Source organism: Thunnus thynnus, chromosome 3 (genome assembly GCF_963924715.1).
Source record: "Thunnus thynnus chromosome 3, fThuThy2.1, whole genome shotgun sequence".
Lineage (NCBI taxonomy): Eukaryota > Metazoa > Chordata > Actinopteri > Scombriformes > Scombridae > Thunnus > Thunnus thynnus.
In genome coordinates this window covers 36,480,183-36,493,394 of record NC_089519.1, presented here as the reverse complement: position 1 = coordinate 36,493,394, position 13,212 = coordinate 36,480,183, and the positions used below count along the sequence as shown (strand labels likewise).

Here is a 13,212-nt window from a genome sequence, read left to right as displayed (position 1 = left end):
CAAAACCACAAAAACTGAACAGAAACTAATTTACGATATAAATAACCTTTGAAGCATTGGCGGTCGGTACGTAGCAGAACTCCTCTTCTTTTCTACCAAGTCGATCATCTCAAGACCCCTCAGATTTATCTTGTGACCCTCACAAACCAGTTCAAACCAGCTCCTCCTCCAGCAGTTACAAGAATAACATGCCGCTTATGCACCGACTCATCAGTAATGTACTTGTGCTAAATGTATTTTATATATCAGTCACAGATAAATCTGATGAATCCTTAATGAAGCTTTCAGACAGCACAGAGCGCATTATTTAGGTTTTATGTTTTTTTGATTATGGAGAAAAACATTTACAATCACTCTATATAATAGTCTTATGTTATATAAAACAGAAAAACATAACGATTTCAAGGAATTATATTAAATGTGAGGAATGCAACAATATTTTTGAAAGGAGATTTTTGAATAAATATAGCTCAAACAGAAGTGTTTTGCAAAAAGTTGAGATATTTCCATTTTTATATGTTCTGGGTCACATTAGGAGAAGTCAGGCTAAATGAAAAAACGTGTTTAAGGTGTTTTTAATGCTCTCAAATATAAAAACTGGTCAAATTTGACCCTGAACGGTATGTAAGGGTTAAAGTAAACGTAGCTTTACTTTAATAGGATTTTAAATGCAAGACTTCTACTTGTAATGGAGTATTTTTACATTATGTTATTAATATTTTTTACTCCAGTAAAGGATGTGAATACTTCCTCCACCTCTGTCAGAGACTATTAATGACATTTAACCCCATTTAAACAGACTAGCAGCGGCTACAGTTAATGTCCCAGAATAAAGACATTACACCTGTCTGAAACATGATGGTCAGCGTTAAACAGTTAGTTATTGTCCTTAACTCACCGCCTGTTCATGGGCCTGAGCCGGACAGCCACCCGGACCGATGCCATCGCACATCCCGCTGTTGTCCGTCTGGTCCGGTCAGTCGCTTTATAGCAGCCAGTTAGCTCCGCCGGCTAACCAGCTAGCATGAGCCGCAACGGCGGGATAAAGAGGGCAAAAGTCGCTCAGATAACCGGCCGACTGCTCACGAAAGGTACAAAGACACAGATAATGAGCGGGAGACGGAGAGTGAGAGGGTTGCCGCCGGGAACAGGTGTTATCGTAGGCCGGTGACGCCGTGTCTCTGCCCAGGTGTGGACCGGCTCTCTGTCATGGTCAGCGTTAGAAGACGTTAGCCTGTTAGCTCGTTTTCATAGAGAGGCAAACTAACTGGGAGCATCAGCTGATACAAACATTACATCTGTACGGAGGCCCGGAGGAGACAAAACTCTGTGAGCGACGCTGGAAAAATATGTAAAAAACATTATATCTATAGAGAGGCCCGGAAGAGACAAAACTCTGTGAGCGACAGTAGAAAAATATGTAAATAATATTACAACTGTACGGAGGTTCAGAAGAGACAAAACTCTGGACAGGTTGGAGGGAAATTTGGACATGGAAAAACATGTCAAAAACATTATTTGAAATCTTTTTATACATTTTTTTTTAAGTTTAACAAACACAATCTAATTCGTACAGGAATATAATAGGAAATAAATAAATAGCACATATAGATGAAACAATCAGCCATTGCCTGCCAGGGATAAGCAAGCAAATCAGAATCTCTTATGCATTTTAGTTGTACATATGTACAGTAGTAATAAACTTTATTTATGTAGTCTAGCACTTTTCAAAAACATAAAAACACAACAGATAGCCTAAGTCTAAAACAACAATTAGAAAAAGTCAATCACTAAAAGCAATAAAAATCTGTTTTAAACTGTGGGTTCAAGTGGTGGAATGTAACTATTTAGGCCACATTTACACTAGTACTGTGATTAAGTACAGATTTGAGGTACTTGTACCTCTCCACACGATGCTACTTTATACTTTTATTCCACTATAAGTCACTACAAGTGCAGGGAGCCAGAAGCCTTTTTATGCATTTTCTAAATGTATTTATTTTATTTGATCTTGATTGATATTGATATTACAATCAGCCATTGTCTTCCAGGGATAAGCAAGCAAATCAGAGTCTCTGTATGAAAGAATGCAAAGGTTTTCAGAATTTGTCTAATTTATGATTGAGATGATGAGTCAGTTGCTATCTATGATATCCACATGTTGACGGTAGGTACATGCAGGATGGACCATCGCAGCAAAATACATTTTTTAGCCATAAAAAAAAGAATTGTAACAGAGATTTGTCATCCGTGTCAAAAAAAGACTTTCCAAAATATGATTTAACAGATAAAACAAAAAAGAAAAATTTCTGGATGTGATTTTTATTCATTTTTCAATCATAGAATACGGTAATAATCAACATTATTTATGTAGTTTAGCACTATTAAAAAACATAAAAACACAACAGATAAAACAAAACAAACTGTTTTGCCTTGTGCAGGCTCTGGCCCTAACCAACGACTGTGTGTAGTCTATTATTTAGTTGTTATGTTTAGTTATGCGGCCTGTAGTTCTCCTCCGGACCTGCTGGTGGCGCTGCAGCATAAAGCTCCTTAATGCCGCGGCGGTGTGTTTCCTGTTGTATATGAGCGGTGTGAGTGCAGAAGAGGTGAGTTTTGTGTTGAAGTAGCACTTCTTTTACATATAAATCCGTTATTTAACGGGACCACCGGGGCCGGTATTGAACGTTGAAAGCATTAGATTAATTTAAAACGCCGCGGTGTTTCTCCGCTGATATAAAAAAGAATAAGTTAGCTTGGTAGCTAACTGCTAAGCTAACGTTTTGAATGAACGTATGATCAGCGTAGGCTAACGTTAGCTTACAGGCAGGAACATGTTTCACCGAAAACATAAAAACACCACTTGAAGACTTTAAGTTGTCTCCAACTATTAACAGCTTTGTGTTATTTGTTGTTAACGTCAGATAGCGATGGTAAAAGTACTCAGAACCTTTACTGAAGTAATACTAATACAGCAATGTAAAACTACTCCATTACAAGTAAAAGTCCTGCATGACTACAATAAAAGTACATAAGTATTATGAGCTTGATGTAGTTAAAGTATTGCAGTAAAAGTAGTGGTTTGGTCCCTCTGACTGATATATTATTATATATGACATCATTAGATTATTAATAGTGAAGCTAGTTTCAATTACTTTATATACAGTTAGCTAGTTTAGTCCAGTGGTTCCCAACCTAGGGGTCGGGCCCCTCCAAAGGGTCAGCAGATAAATCTGAGGGGTGGTGAGATGATTAATGGGAGAGGAAAGAAGAAAAAACAAAGTTCTGATACACAAATCTGTTTTCAGTTTCTGGACTTTTTCTCTAATCTTTGATTTTTGCTGAAATATTGGATCATTTGAACATTTATTGAAATGAAAGCATGTGAGAAGTTTAGAGGGAAAAATCACTATTTGGTGGAGCTGTTAACAACTCATAGACATGTGAAATGTGACCCCGACTACACACTGCTTTTTGTAAGACGTCAAAAGACAAAAAGGTTGGAAACCACTGGTTTCATCTTTAACAATGTGTTGTATTTTAAAAGCTTGTTATATTATCCATTGTGTCAAATCTTCATCTGAAAAGTAACTAAAGCTGTCAAATAAATGTAGTGGAGTAGAAAGTACAATATTTCCCTCTGAAATGTAGAAAGTAGCATCACATGGAAATACTCAAGTAAAGTACCTGTTCATGTACATTCATGTTTCAAAATCTGTGATTACTATTCATAGTGACTGGTAAACTTAATTAGCCCTGGTTGATTAAAGTCAGCACTGTAATTTACATGAGATAATAGATGAATAAATTAAGCCTTGAGTAATGAACCTCAGTAGATACAGACATTTGGGTGGAGAAGGAGGATCTGGTTTACAACAGGGTTGTGGCACTGATGGAAAGACAGGAGTGACGAGGACGGACAGGATTAGGAACGAGTATATTAGAGGAGCAGCTCAGATCGGACGGGTTGGAGACAAAGAGATAGAGATGCTGGTTATACTGGGAGAAAGATGCTGAAGATGGAGCTGGCAGGCTAAGAGGATAAGAGGAAGGCCAAAGAGGAGGTTTACGGACACGTTGAGGGAAGACTTGCAGGTCGTTGGCGTGACGGATGATCCGTTGTGACGACGCCTAACGATGATGTTAAATCTCTCCTCAGACTCCACCATGGATATCCGACCAAACCACACCATCTACATCAACAATATCAATGACAAAGTCAAGAAAGAAGGTGAGTTTATTCACTATTCATGGCTTAGTGAATTATTAGGGTGCAACTAACAATTACTCTCATTATTGATTAATCTGTGGATTATTTTTGTGACTAATCAATTATTTGTTTAGTGTATAAAACAGTGACTCCTTGTCTGAACAGCAGTTCAAACCCACAAAAAACATTAAGTTTACAGTAGAGCTGCAACGATAAGTCGATTAATCAATTAGTTGCCAACTATTTTGACAATCGATTTATTATTTTAAGTCATTTTTGAGAAAAAAAAAGTCCAAATTCTCTGATTCCTGCTTCTTAAATGTGAATATTTTCTGGTTTCTTTAGTCTTTATGACAGTAAACTGAATATCTTTGACATTTGATGAAACACTGATCCACATTTTTCAACATTTTCTGACATTTTATGGATCAAACAACTAATCGTTGAATTGAAAAGATGGATCAACAGATTAATTGATAAAAATGATTATTAGTTGCAGCTCTAAATGGAGACCCTGTCTCTAAATGACCTCAATCATATCTTTTTACGTGTCTTGTTACTTATTGGAGGACATGTACACAGATACCAGTATATCTGTAATGGGGAAAAAAATGATTATTAATAATTATGCTGATGTTTTTCAAGTCTGCAACAAATATCAGCCGTCAGACCAAAGTGTTGGACAGATAAACAGACTGTCATCACTATAATGTCTAAAAAAAAGAGTATAGAAATTTTTAAAAAATGTAAATAAATGAAATATTTAGAATATAAAAGTGTCCTGGTGTAATCGTGGCGGTCAGACGTGACGTTAGCGCGTCGGTGTTGAACTCTGTCTTGCTTCTCGTCTCTCCCGCAGAGCTGAAGCGTTCGCTCTACGCTCTCTTCTCTCAGTTCGGCCAGATCGTGGAGATCGTGGCGATGAAGACCATGAAGATGAGGGGCCAGGCCTTTGTCGTCTTCAAAGAGCTCGCCGCCGCCACCAACGCGCTGAGGCAACTGCAAGGCTTCCCCTTCTACAACAAGCCCATGGTAAACGGGGGGAAACGAGCCGTCCTCATTGGTCAATCAACAGTGTAACGAGAGATGACGTCTCCTCTCAGAAGCTTTAATTTAACTGGTGTTGGGTTGTTTTCCAGAGGATACAGTACGCAAAGACCGACTCTGAGGTCATCGCCAAGGTGAAGGGCACGTACGGCGACAAGGAGAAGAAAAAGAAGGAGAAGAAGAAAGCTCAAGAGCCGGCAGCTAACCTGACAAAGAAACCAGCAGTGGTGAGTGACGCGTCTGTCAACAGCATCGAGTTTAGATTCACAACGTTAAAGATTCTGTCAGAACTGACTTTTAACACCAAAATAGGTGCAACAATCATAATATTTACTGTAAAAAAAGTCTCAGTTTGCTGCCCAACTGTTCCACGTTATGTTCAATAAGCTTCAGGGTATTTAAGTTTGTCAACGTATTATTCTCTCGATATTGCCAAAGCAACGGTGTCAGCGTAGTTTATGGTCATTATCGATTAATCTGACAGTTTATTTCTCGATTAATTGATCTATTAAACATCAGAAAACAGTGAAAAGTGTCTCAGTGTCTCTGGTCCTGAGTGACCGCATGTGATCGGATCTCACTTCCCCGCTCTATACGCCAATAAACACGGACATCATTTCTGTTTTCAAAGACCAAATTCGGTCGTTATTCGTCCAAAGCTGTGTTCAACTTGTTTGATAAAAATGATTCAGGATGTATGCGGCGATCTCCCCGCAGCTGCGTTTGCATTTACGCGCAAAGATGCAGCAGAATAACTTAATCTCTGACACGCCGACAGGATCTAATGTTAATGAATGTTCTGTGTCCTTCTACACATCCAACAGATCAGCTGTTAAACACACAGTCCAGGTTCATACAGTGAAACTGTTTGGAGTAAAGCAGCCGTCCTGATAAATCCTGAGTTCATTATGTTTAGCAGCGCAGTAAAACTAAAAACTGTAGTTATTAACTTGACAGGACAGAGGAAACTATTCAGCAACGTTTAGCTTCTGAAATATGTTTTTAGACAGACAAGCGAAAAGTTAATGGTTTGGTTTCTATTCTAACTGTGGTTTTGAGGAGTGAAACCGCTTAGAGGAACGAGAAAAACAGGAAGAAACGGGAGGTGGATTATGTTTTTAATTCACATGAAACACAAAATCATTTATTTATCCTGTCATCAGACAAGTTGAACAGCTTTGGACGGAGGGTCCTGTGTCTAGTCTGCTGGAAAATAGAGGACGTCAGTTGAGTAGGTGGTCCTTCAATGTGGCCCAGGATGCATTGCGTTTACACTACTGAAATAATGTGGCCACGTGTGGTCCAGACCACCTCCAAATGTGGTCTGAGTGATCGGATCTCAATCCGTCCTCAATGCGTCTTGGGTGCGTTTATACCTGTACTTAGAGACGGATGTTAATACCAGGTGTAAACGGGGCCTCTGAGCACAAGGTGGCGTCATTAAATATCTTATTTCGTCCAATAAATGTTTCACATAACGTCAGACCAAGAAAAGCAGCACATTCTCACATTTAAGAGCCTGAAACTGTTAAATCCTTTGAGTTATTGCTTAAAAAAATGACCTAAATGATTACTTGATGATCTAAATAGTTGCAGATTAATTTTCTGATGATCAACTAATTGATTGATTGACTCTTCGTTTGAGCTTTAGTCTCATCTATCAACTTTAAAACATGAAGCCGTTCTAGGAAACTGTCCTCTGCACATCTTAAAACATTCTCATATGTCTGCAAATAACACAAAGAGGAAACATGATATAAGATGGTGATTAAAGAAACATTTATTTTTAATATTTTCCTTCCAGGCAGCCATTTGTTTCTGTTTCATTTCAGCGTTTTATTAAACTTTCACAGTCTCATCACAGTCACAGAGATTAAAAAGCGTCAGAAGCTCATTTCAACACCAAATTCAAAGCAGATTCAGCTTTTTTATGCAAAAACAATGTTTTCTTTCTGATATTTGGAACCATTAACTTTACACATTACTGTCACTTAGCGCTGAGAGTGATGTGTGTAATAAAAGCGGAGAAAACAAGAAAGAGGGGTTTTTGTCGTTTTTATTGGGCTTTGAAAGTAAATATCCCAGCATGCAGCAGGAGGAGGATGTGATTGGTTACATCGTTGCAGAACACATCAGGAGAACATTAGAGAGCAGTCAGACTGAAAACAAAGCTGTGACACAGACTTAAAGACTCTGGAAACGTGGCTTGAAATCATAAAAATGCATATATGATATCAAAGTTGAGTGTCTCATTAAGCATCCACAAAAATCTGAATGAAAATAAACATTCATAACTATTAGAAAACTGAGCTCAAAAACAGCTCATTTGGCTGCTCAAACCATTTCTCAGGACTGTGTGGGCTAACTAGCAAAACAGGTGCTAAACAGCCAAATCTGTTTTTCTTTAACTATACCTCCTAGAGTATGATGCTAATCGTTTTAGCATTCTCCATACATATACATGAAACAGTTAGCATTAGCTTAAACGTTTTGCTATTAACTACCATATCTATCAAATGGACCCTACTTGGTTGAAAGCTTGAAAAATCCACTAACTAACAAACTAGGTTAGACCATCTGAAACTGTTTTTATTTATCTATACCTCCTGGAGTATGATGCTAATCGTTTTAGCATTCTCCATTCACTTACATGAAACGGTTAGCATTAGCTTTTCTAGTCAAAACTTTTGAGCGTATTATCAACTACCCCAGTAGTCTACTAGTTATCTTGACTAATCAGCTAACTAGCAGACTAGAGTAGACCACACATATCTGTTTTTATTGAACTATACCTCCCAGACTACAAAGCTAAGTGTTTTAGCATCTTTCATTCACTTACATGAAACAGTTAGCATTAGCATTGCTATGCTACACTTTTGAGCTACTTATCGACTCAGTGATTAATACAGATTTGGATGGTGTACCCAAGTCTGCTAGTTAGCTTAACACAGTAACGTTCAAACCATATCAGGCTAATTTGAATTCTCATTCTGGCTAAAAGCAAAGAAAAGTGCACTGCATTGTTTTCTCATGAGTTTGGTCAGATAGCCACGTCAATCCTCTTTGTCTTAAATATGATTGGGCAGGTATTTATTACGTAATAAATTCCCAAATCCCAAATTACATGATTAATAGCCAGTCATGGATTTGCCTTTCCAGGGGCTTTAATATGTTCACCATCATTACGTCAAGTCTGAACAGATAAAATGCGTTTCCATGGAGATTAATTGTAATTTCTGACTGTGTGTCGCTCGTTTCAAGGTGTTTTTTCTGATCAGTTCTTCATGACGTGTGCAGGTCTGCTGCTGTCTGAAAGCATGAACTGCAAACATCATTTTCACATTAAATCCTCAGCTGATGATCTTCACATAGTGGATGGAGAAAAAGCAACCTTTATGTCAAGTTTAGCAAATTATAATTAACAAATACAATTGATTAAACCTATACGCTTATTAAAACCCAAACTCATTATCAAACTTCATTACTACTGTCTACAACAACTTAAACAACAAAAATTAACAAAGCAAATGTCATCAAAGTTAAATATGATACATATCCAGACTCTCAAAGTCCACTTGAGGCTCCTTGTCGACTTGATGAATCCTGGATCTGAACAGCCCCTCACAGACATCAGTATTCAGCCCCGGTCTCTTCTTCATCTGCACGTAGTCTGATGTGTTTCCAGCAGGAAATGTGTCGGCGAAGGACGTGAACATCCGTAGGAGCAGTCAGAGATAAAGCTGCATCTCCTCTGAAATAACTTCCTGATCAGAGGCTGTCAGGAGTGTAACTGAGGTTAAAATGTGTAGTGAGCCGACGAAGGAGAGACGAGTTCTGATGTCTGGACTTCACCGCGGTCGTCCAGCTCCAGTAACTCCAGACCTTCAGTATTTATATAATTTACCACAAATCATGAGCACTTTGAATTTCTGCTTGAAAACCAAGTTATAACTTTTCAGATTTTAAAGTTGCTCCTTTCTGATTGTTTTAAAGCTATAATATGTAATTATTCCACATTAATCCACATACCTCCTCTACCAAAGAGTAAACACGCACAAGATGCATACGGCGGCGCTGTGTTTGTCCGCTACAATGGCGTCTACCAAAGAGTAACTTACACACATACAAGATAATACATCGGTGTTGTGGTTGTTCCACACAAACTGTTATAAATTGACTTTTATTCACTTTTAAGCCACATTTTCATGATAAATTTAGGTGGTTTTTAACTTTATCTTTTAGCCAGAAGAAGGATTTTAGTCATTGGTTGCTGGATCTTAAGTTATCAGAGAAATAAACTGGGCAAACGCTAACAGCCCCTCCAGGAAGTCCGGTGGTCACCAAACATCGTCGGAAAAACATTGATTTTTTTTTTTTTTAGGTGAAACAGCTTTAATTAGTATTTTAACGATTTTAATCTGCATGTACGTTTGTTTTTGGAGAGGAGGAGACCTCTGCGGATAATTCGGCTCCCGGTAAAAACATCCCGAATGATGAACACTGGAGTAATCCTATCCTGGTGAAGCTGGTTATTTAACAACGAAGACAACAAGTCCCATGATCCCTTGCTACTTCACACCGTCATCACACTCCGTCTTTTGTTATTGTTTTGAATGAGACGCCTAGCGGCTGAAATTACATATTGTGCGTTCAATACAACATGAGCATCTATTAGCAGTTAATCACAGCTAGTCATCATCATCACAGTGAAGAACAGCTGATGACGTTAGCGTTCTGAGGTCATGATGGTGGTGTAGCTTTGACAGTTTAAAGTCTCCCCAAGATGATTTTTATTAGCTGATATGAACTGAAAACTGTCTAGAGGGTGGAAAAAGGAAGCTCAGACATAAAATATTTACCTGTTCTGTGTTTTTATTAAACTTCTGCTACCAGAGTGGAAGCAAACTGAAAATGTCAGTTTGACATTTTGGTTGTTGTTGTTGTTGTTGTTGTTGTTGTTTTTGATCAAATTTTCATTGTTGTTTCTTGTTTTTGTTTCCAGGGATCGGCTGCACCTGTGCACTCACCTGCAGTACAGGTAAGACTGCTGATGGTTTAGTTACTGTAGCGTCTCATCTGTTTATTCTCAGGACATTAAAAGTGAATATAGATGATGGTTTGGCTGTTTGTGTAATGTTTATATACTTAACTACTTTATTGTGCCATGTTGGGAGGAAAAATATAAGTTCAATAAGATGATGAAACATGTAGACAATCAATAAAATATTGCTCTTTAGTGCCATCTAGTGGCAGTAGTATGAAACTGTAACAACGTTGACAAATTGGCATTTTCTCCTCTACTGATAAAGGATCAGTCTGGTGATTTTCTATATTTTTCTTTTTGTCAACAAATCTCATATTTGGATCAAAACCAACAATGAACTGATCTACTAACAAGTATTGTGTGTGTATCAAAGCCTGATATATCTTATTCCTCCGTTGTTGTCCCGAAACTATTATAAACATGTCAGTGAGTCACACCGAACTACTCTCCAGAGACTGAAAACCTGATCACTGTTATTAGTCTTTGGAGCCATTTCTAAACAAACAGGTTTTCAGTCTCTGGAGAGTAGTTCTGTGTAAGGCTTGAATTTGTACTGAGAAACTTACAATGTAGTACAAAGTTCAGAGGTTGTGATATGTAGCACAACAAGCTAGCAAAGCTGTAAACAGAACCACATTCCTGTACATGCTCAGTAGCGTCTGCTGTACACAGAACTACTCTCCAGAGACTGAAAACGTGATGCTGTTATTAGTCTTTGGAGCCGTTTCTAAACAAACTAATGTGACCAAACTCTTGATAATGAAGGAACATGTGCAGCGGTGCAACTCACTGATGTCTTTTTAATCGTTTTTGGACAACGGAGGAATAAGATACATCAGGCTTGGATACACACACAATACTTGTTAGTAGATCAGTTCATTATTGGTTTGGATCCAAACAGGAGATTTGTTGACAAGAAGAAATATGTAGAAAATCACCAGAATAATCCTTTAAAATAATAACAATAATGGGAAATTATATGAAAATCAAAAAACTATTAAAAACACATCAGTGAGTCTCACCACTGCACTGGGTGACATGTTCCTTCAGAGAGTAGTTCTGTGTAAAGTAGACGCCACTGAGCATGTGCAGGAACGCTGTTCTGTTTACAGCTTTGTTAGCTTGTTGTGCTACATATCACAACCTCTGGACTTTGTACTGAAGTTCTTTGAGAAATTCACACCTCCGTCTTTTTAAATGCTGCACTCATGTCCGCTCATGTGTGCAGAGACGACACAGTGTGCAGGAACTTTCCCAGTAAACACACAGAATTGGGTTGTTTCTCGCTCTTTAGCAGCTGGAAGTGGGCAGACGAAGAATCAGCATTTTATTTTGTGCAAAGAGAGAGTAGAAAATACTGAATGCACCTTTACAAATTCATTTTGTTGTTGTTTGCTAGCATTAATAAAGTAAAAATAGAGTTTTACCCTTTAACATCATCTGTTTTAGTTCCTCTGAGCTTTTATTTCTAACTCATTTTGTGCTTTTGTTAACTGATTATTGATCGTGATCTCTGTTGTCTTCTCAGGTGCCGGATAACCCGCCAAACTACATCCTGTTCCTCAGTAACCTGCCGGAGGAGACCAATGAAATGATGCTCTCCATGCTGTTCAACCAGTGAGTTCTGAGTTCACTGTCAGGACTTTTAAAAGAGTTTTATTTCTTTTACTTTGGTGCCACCGTTGTGCACTGCACTGTGAGAGTGGAAGTGAAGGCGTGTTTGTGTTAATCACGGCGGACAGATCGGGGTCATCTGTGGAGTCGCTCGTCAAACCGGCAGGAAGAGAGTCGTGAAGTGTGAGAGGCTGCTGGTTTCACAAGTGTATTTCCTTCAGAATTTGGACTTTTTTTCTTGAAAAGTACTCAAAACTGTTAATCAATTACTAAAATAGTTGGTGATTAATTGAAAGAGGACATATTTTTCCCTTTTCCTAGTTTAATGCTCTCATTTTCAACAAACATTTGCATATTTTTATTGACAAAAAGCATCTAGTTACAGCTGTACGAGCCATGGATGCAGCTTCTCTGTCTCACTCAGCCCGCTCAGTGTCCCTCTCCTCTGATTGGCTGACTGATTTCCGAGTGACGCACGACCCAAATATTAAATTTACAATAATTTAAAAACACACAAAACCTGCAAATCTGCACATTTGAGAAGCTGGAACCAGCAAATATTTGGCATTTTTACTTAAAAAATTACTAAAACTATTATTCGATTATCAAAATAGTTGCAGATTAATTCTCTGTTTAGTGACAAATGGATTAATTGATTTATCGTGATGATGTTTTTTTTGTCCTCGGCAGGTTTCCTGGCTTCAAAGAGGTGCGGCTCGTCCCCGGGAAACACGACATCGCCTTTGTGGAGTTTGAAAGCGACACGCAGGCGGGCGTGGCTAAAGACGCGCTGCAGGGCTTCAGAATCACAGCGACCTGCGCCATGAAGATCACCTACGCCAAGAAGTAGTCCCCTCCCCAGGGGTCTGATCACTGGACACAAAGAGACTCTGAGTGGGGGAGGGGTGTGTGTGGGGGGGGGGGTCGCTCCCTGGATTTCCGTTGTGTTCCCAGGTTCTTCTGATTTTTGTAAATCTGCTGAGCATTCTTGATATATTTTTTATTTGGATTTTTTTTGGATAAATTCTGTGATGTCATTCATCAGGTTGAGAGAAAAAAATCTCCTGACCTGCATCTTTTTTTTGTAAAATAAAAAAGAAATAAAAGGTTTTTACATAACTGTTGCCTCTTCAGGAACATGTGATGTGTTAAATACCAAAATACCAATTAAACCTCTGATATTAATATTAAGATAATGCAATAATATCGCATGTAATAATTAGGGCTGTAGTCTGCTGGTCGACTGATCGATTAGTTGGTCGATATGCTCTCGTTTGTCGAATAATCTCCGTGTTAT

General features: G+C 38.4%; 2 protein-coding genes across 8 annotated transcripts in view; one reads left to right on the top strand and one right to left on the bottom strand.

Annotated features, from left to right (window-relative positions):
* The window catches only part of kif16ba (kinesin family member 16Ba), a 33,533-nt gene extending 32,109 nt beyond the window's left edge, over positions 1 to 1,424 (bottom strand). For 2 of the 7 annotated variants that reach the window (XM_067585647.1, XM_067585648.1), the window contains exon 1: positions 899 to 1,424. In XM_067585647.1, coding sequence (XP_067441748.1) covers positions 899 to 945 — 47 coding nt within the window. In that variant the 5' untranslated portion in view covers positions 946 to 1,424. The remainder of the gene's footprint in view (positions 1 to 898) is intronic. The other 5 variants (XM_067585649.1, XM_067585650.1, XM_067585652.1 and 2 more) reach the window with 4 other exon arrangements.
* Positions 1,425 to 2,505: 1,081 nt separating this feature from the next.
* snrpb2 (small nuclear ribonucleoprotein polypeptide B2) lies at positions 2,506 to 13,034 on the top strand. Its single transcript, XM_067585655.1, has 7 exons — positions 2,506 to 2,609; positions 4,160 to 4,231; positions 5,070 to 5,242; positions 5,350 to 5,484; positions 10,260 to 10,295; positions 11,830 to 11,918; positions 12,606 to 13,034. The coding sequence occupies exons 2-7, from the start codon at positions 4,168 to 4,170 to the stop codon at positions 12,763 to 12,765; spliced, it is 657 nt and encodes a 218-aa protein (XP_067441756.1). The 5' UTR covers positions 2,506 to 2,609; positions 4,160 to 4,167; the 3' UTR covers positions 12,766 to 13,034.
* Positions 13,035 to 13,212: the final 178 nt, after the last annotated feature.

What these genes read in the sequence shown, in the direction of transcription:
- snrpb2 (XM_067585655.1), top strand. Translation starts at nt 4,168, where the DNA reads ATGGATATCCGACCAAACCACACCATCTACATCAACAATATCAATGAC. An exon ending in CCTTCTACAACAAGCCCATG is followed by an intron (nt 5,243 to 5,349) that starts GTAAACGGGGGG and finishes GTTGTTTTCCAG; the next exon opens with AGGATACAGTACGCAAAGAC. An exon ending in TGACAAAGAAACCAGCAGTG is followed by an intron (nt 5,485 to 10,259) that starts GTGAGTGACGCG and finishes TTTTGTTTCCAG; the next exon opens with GGATCGGCTGCACCTGTGCA.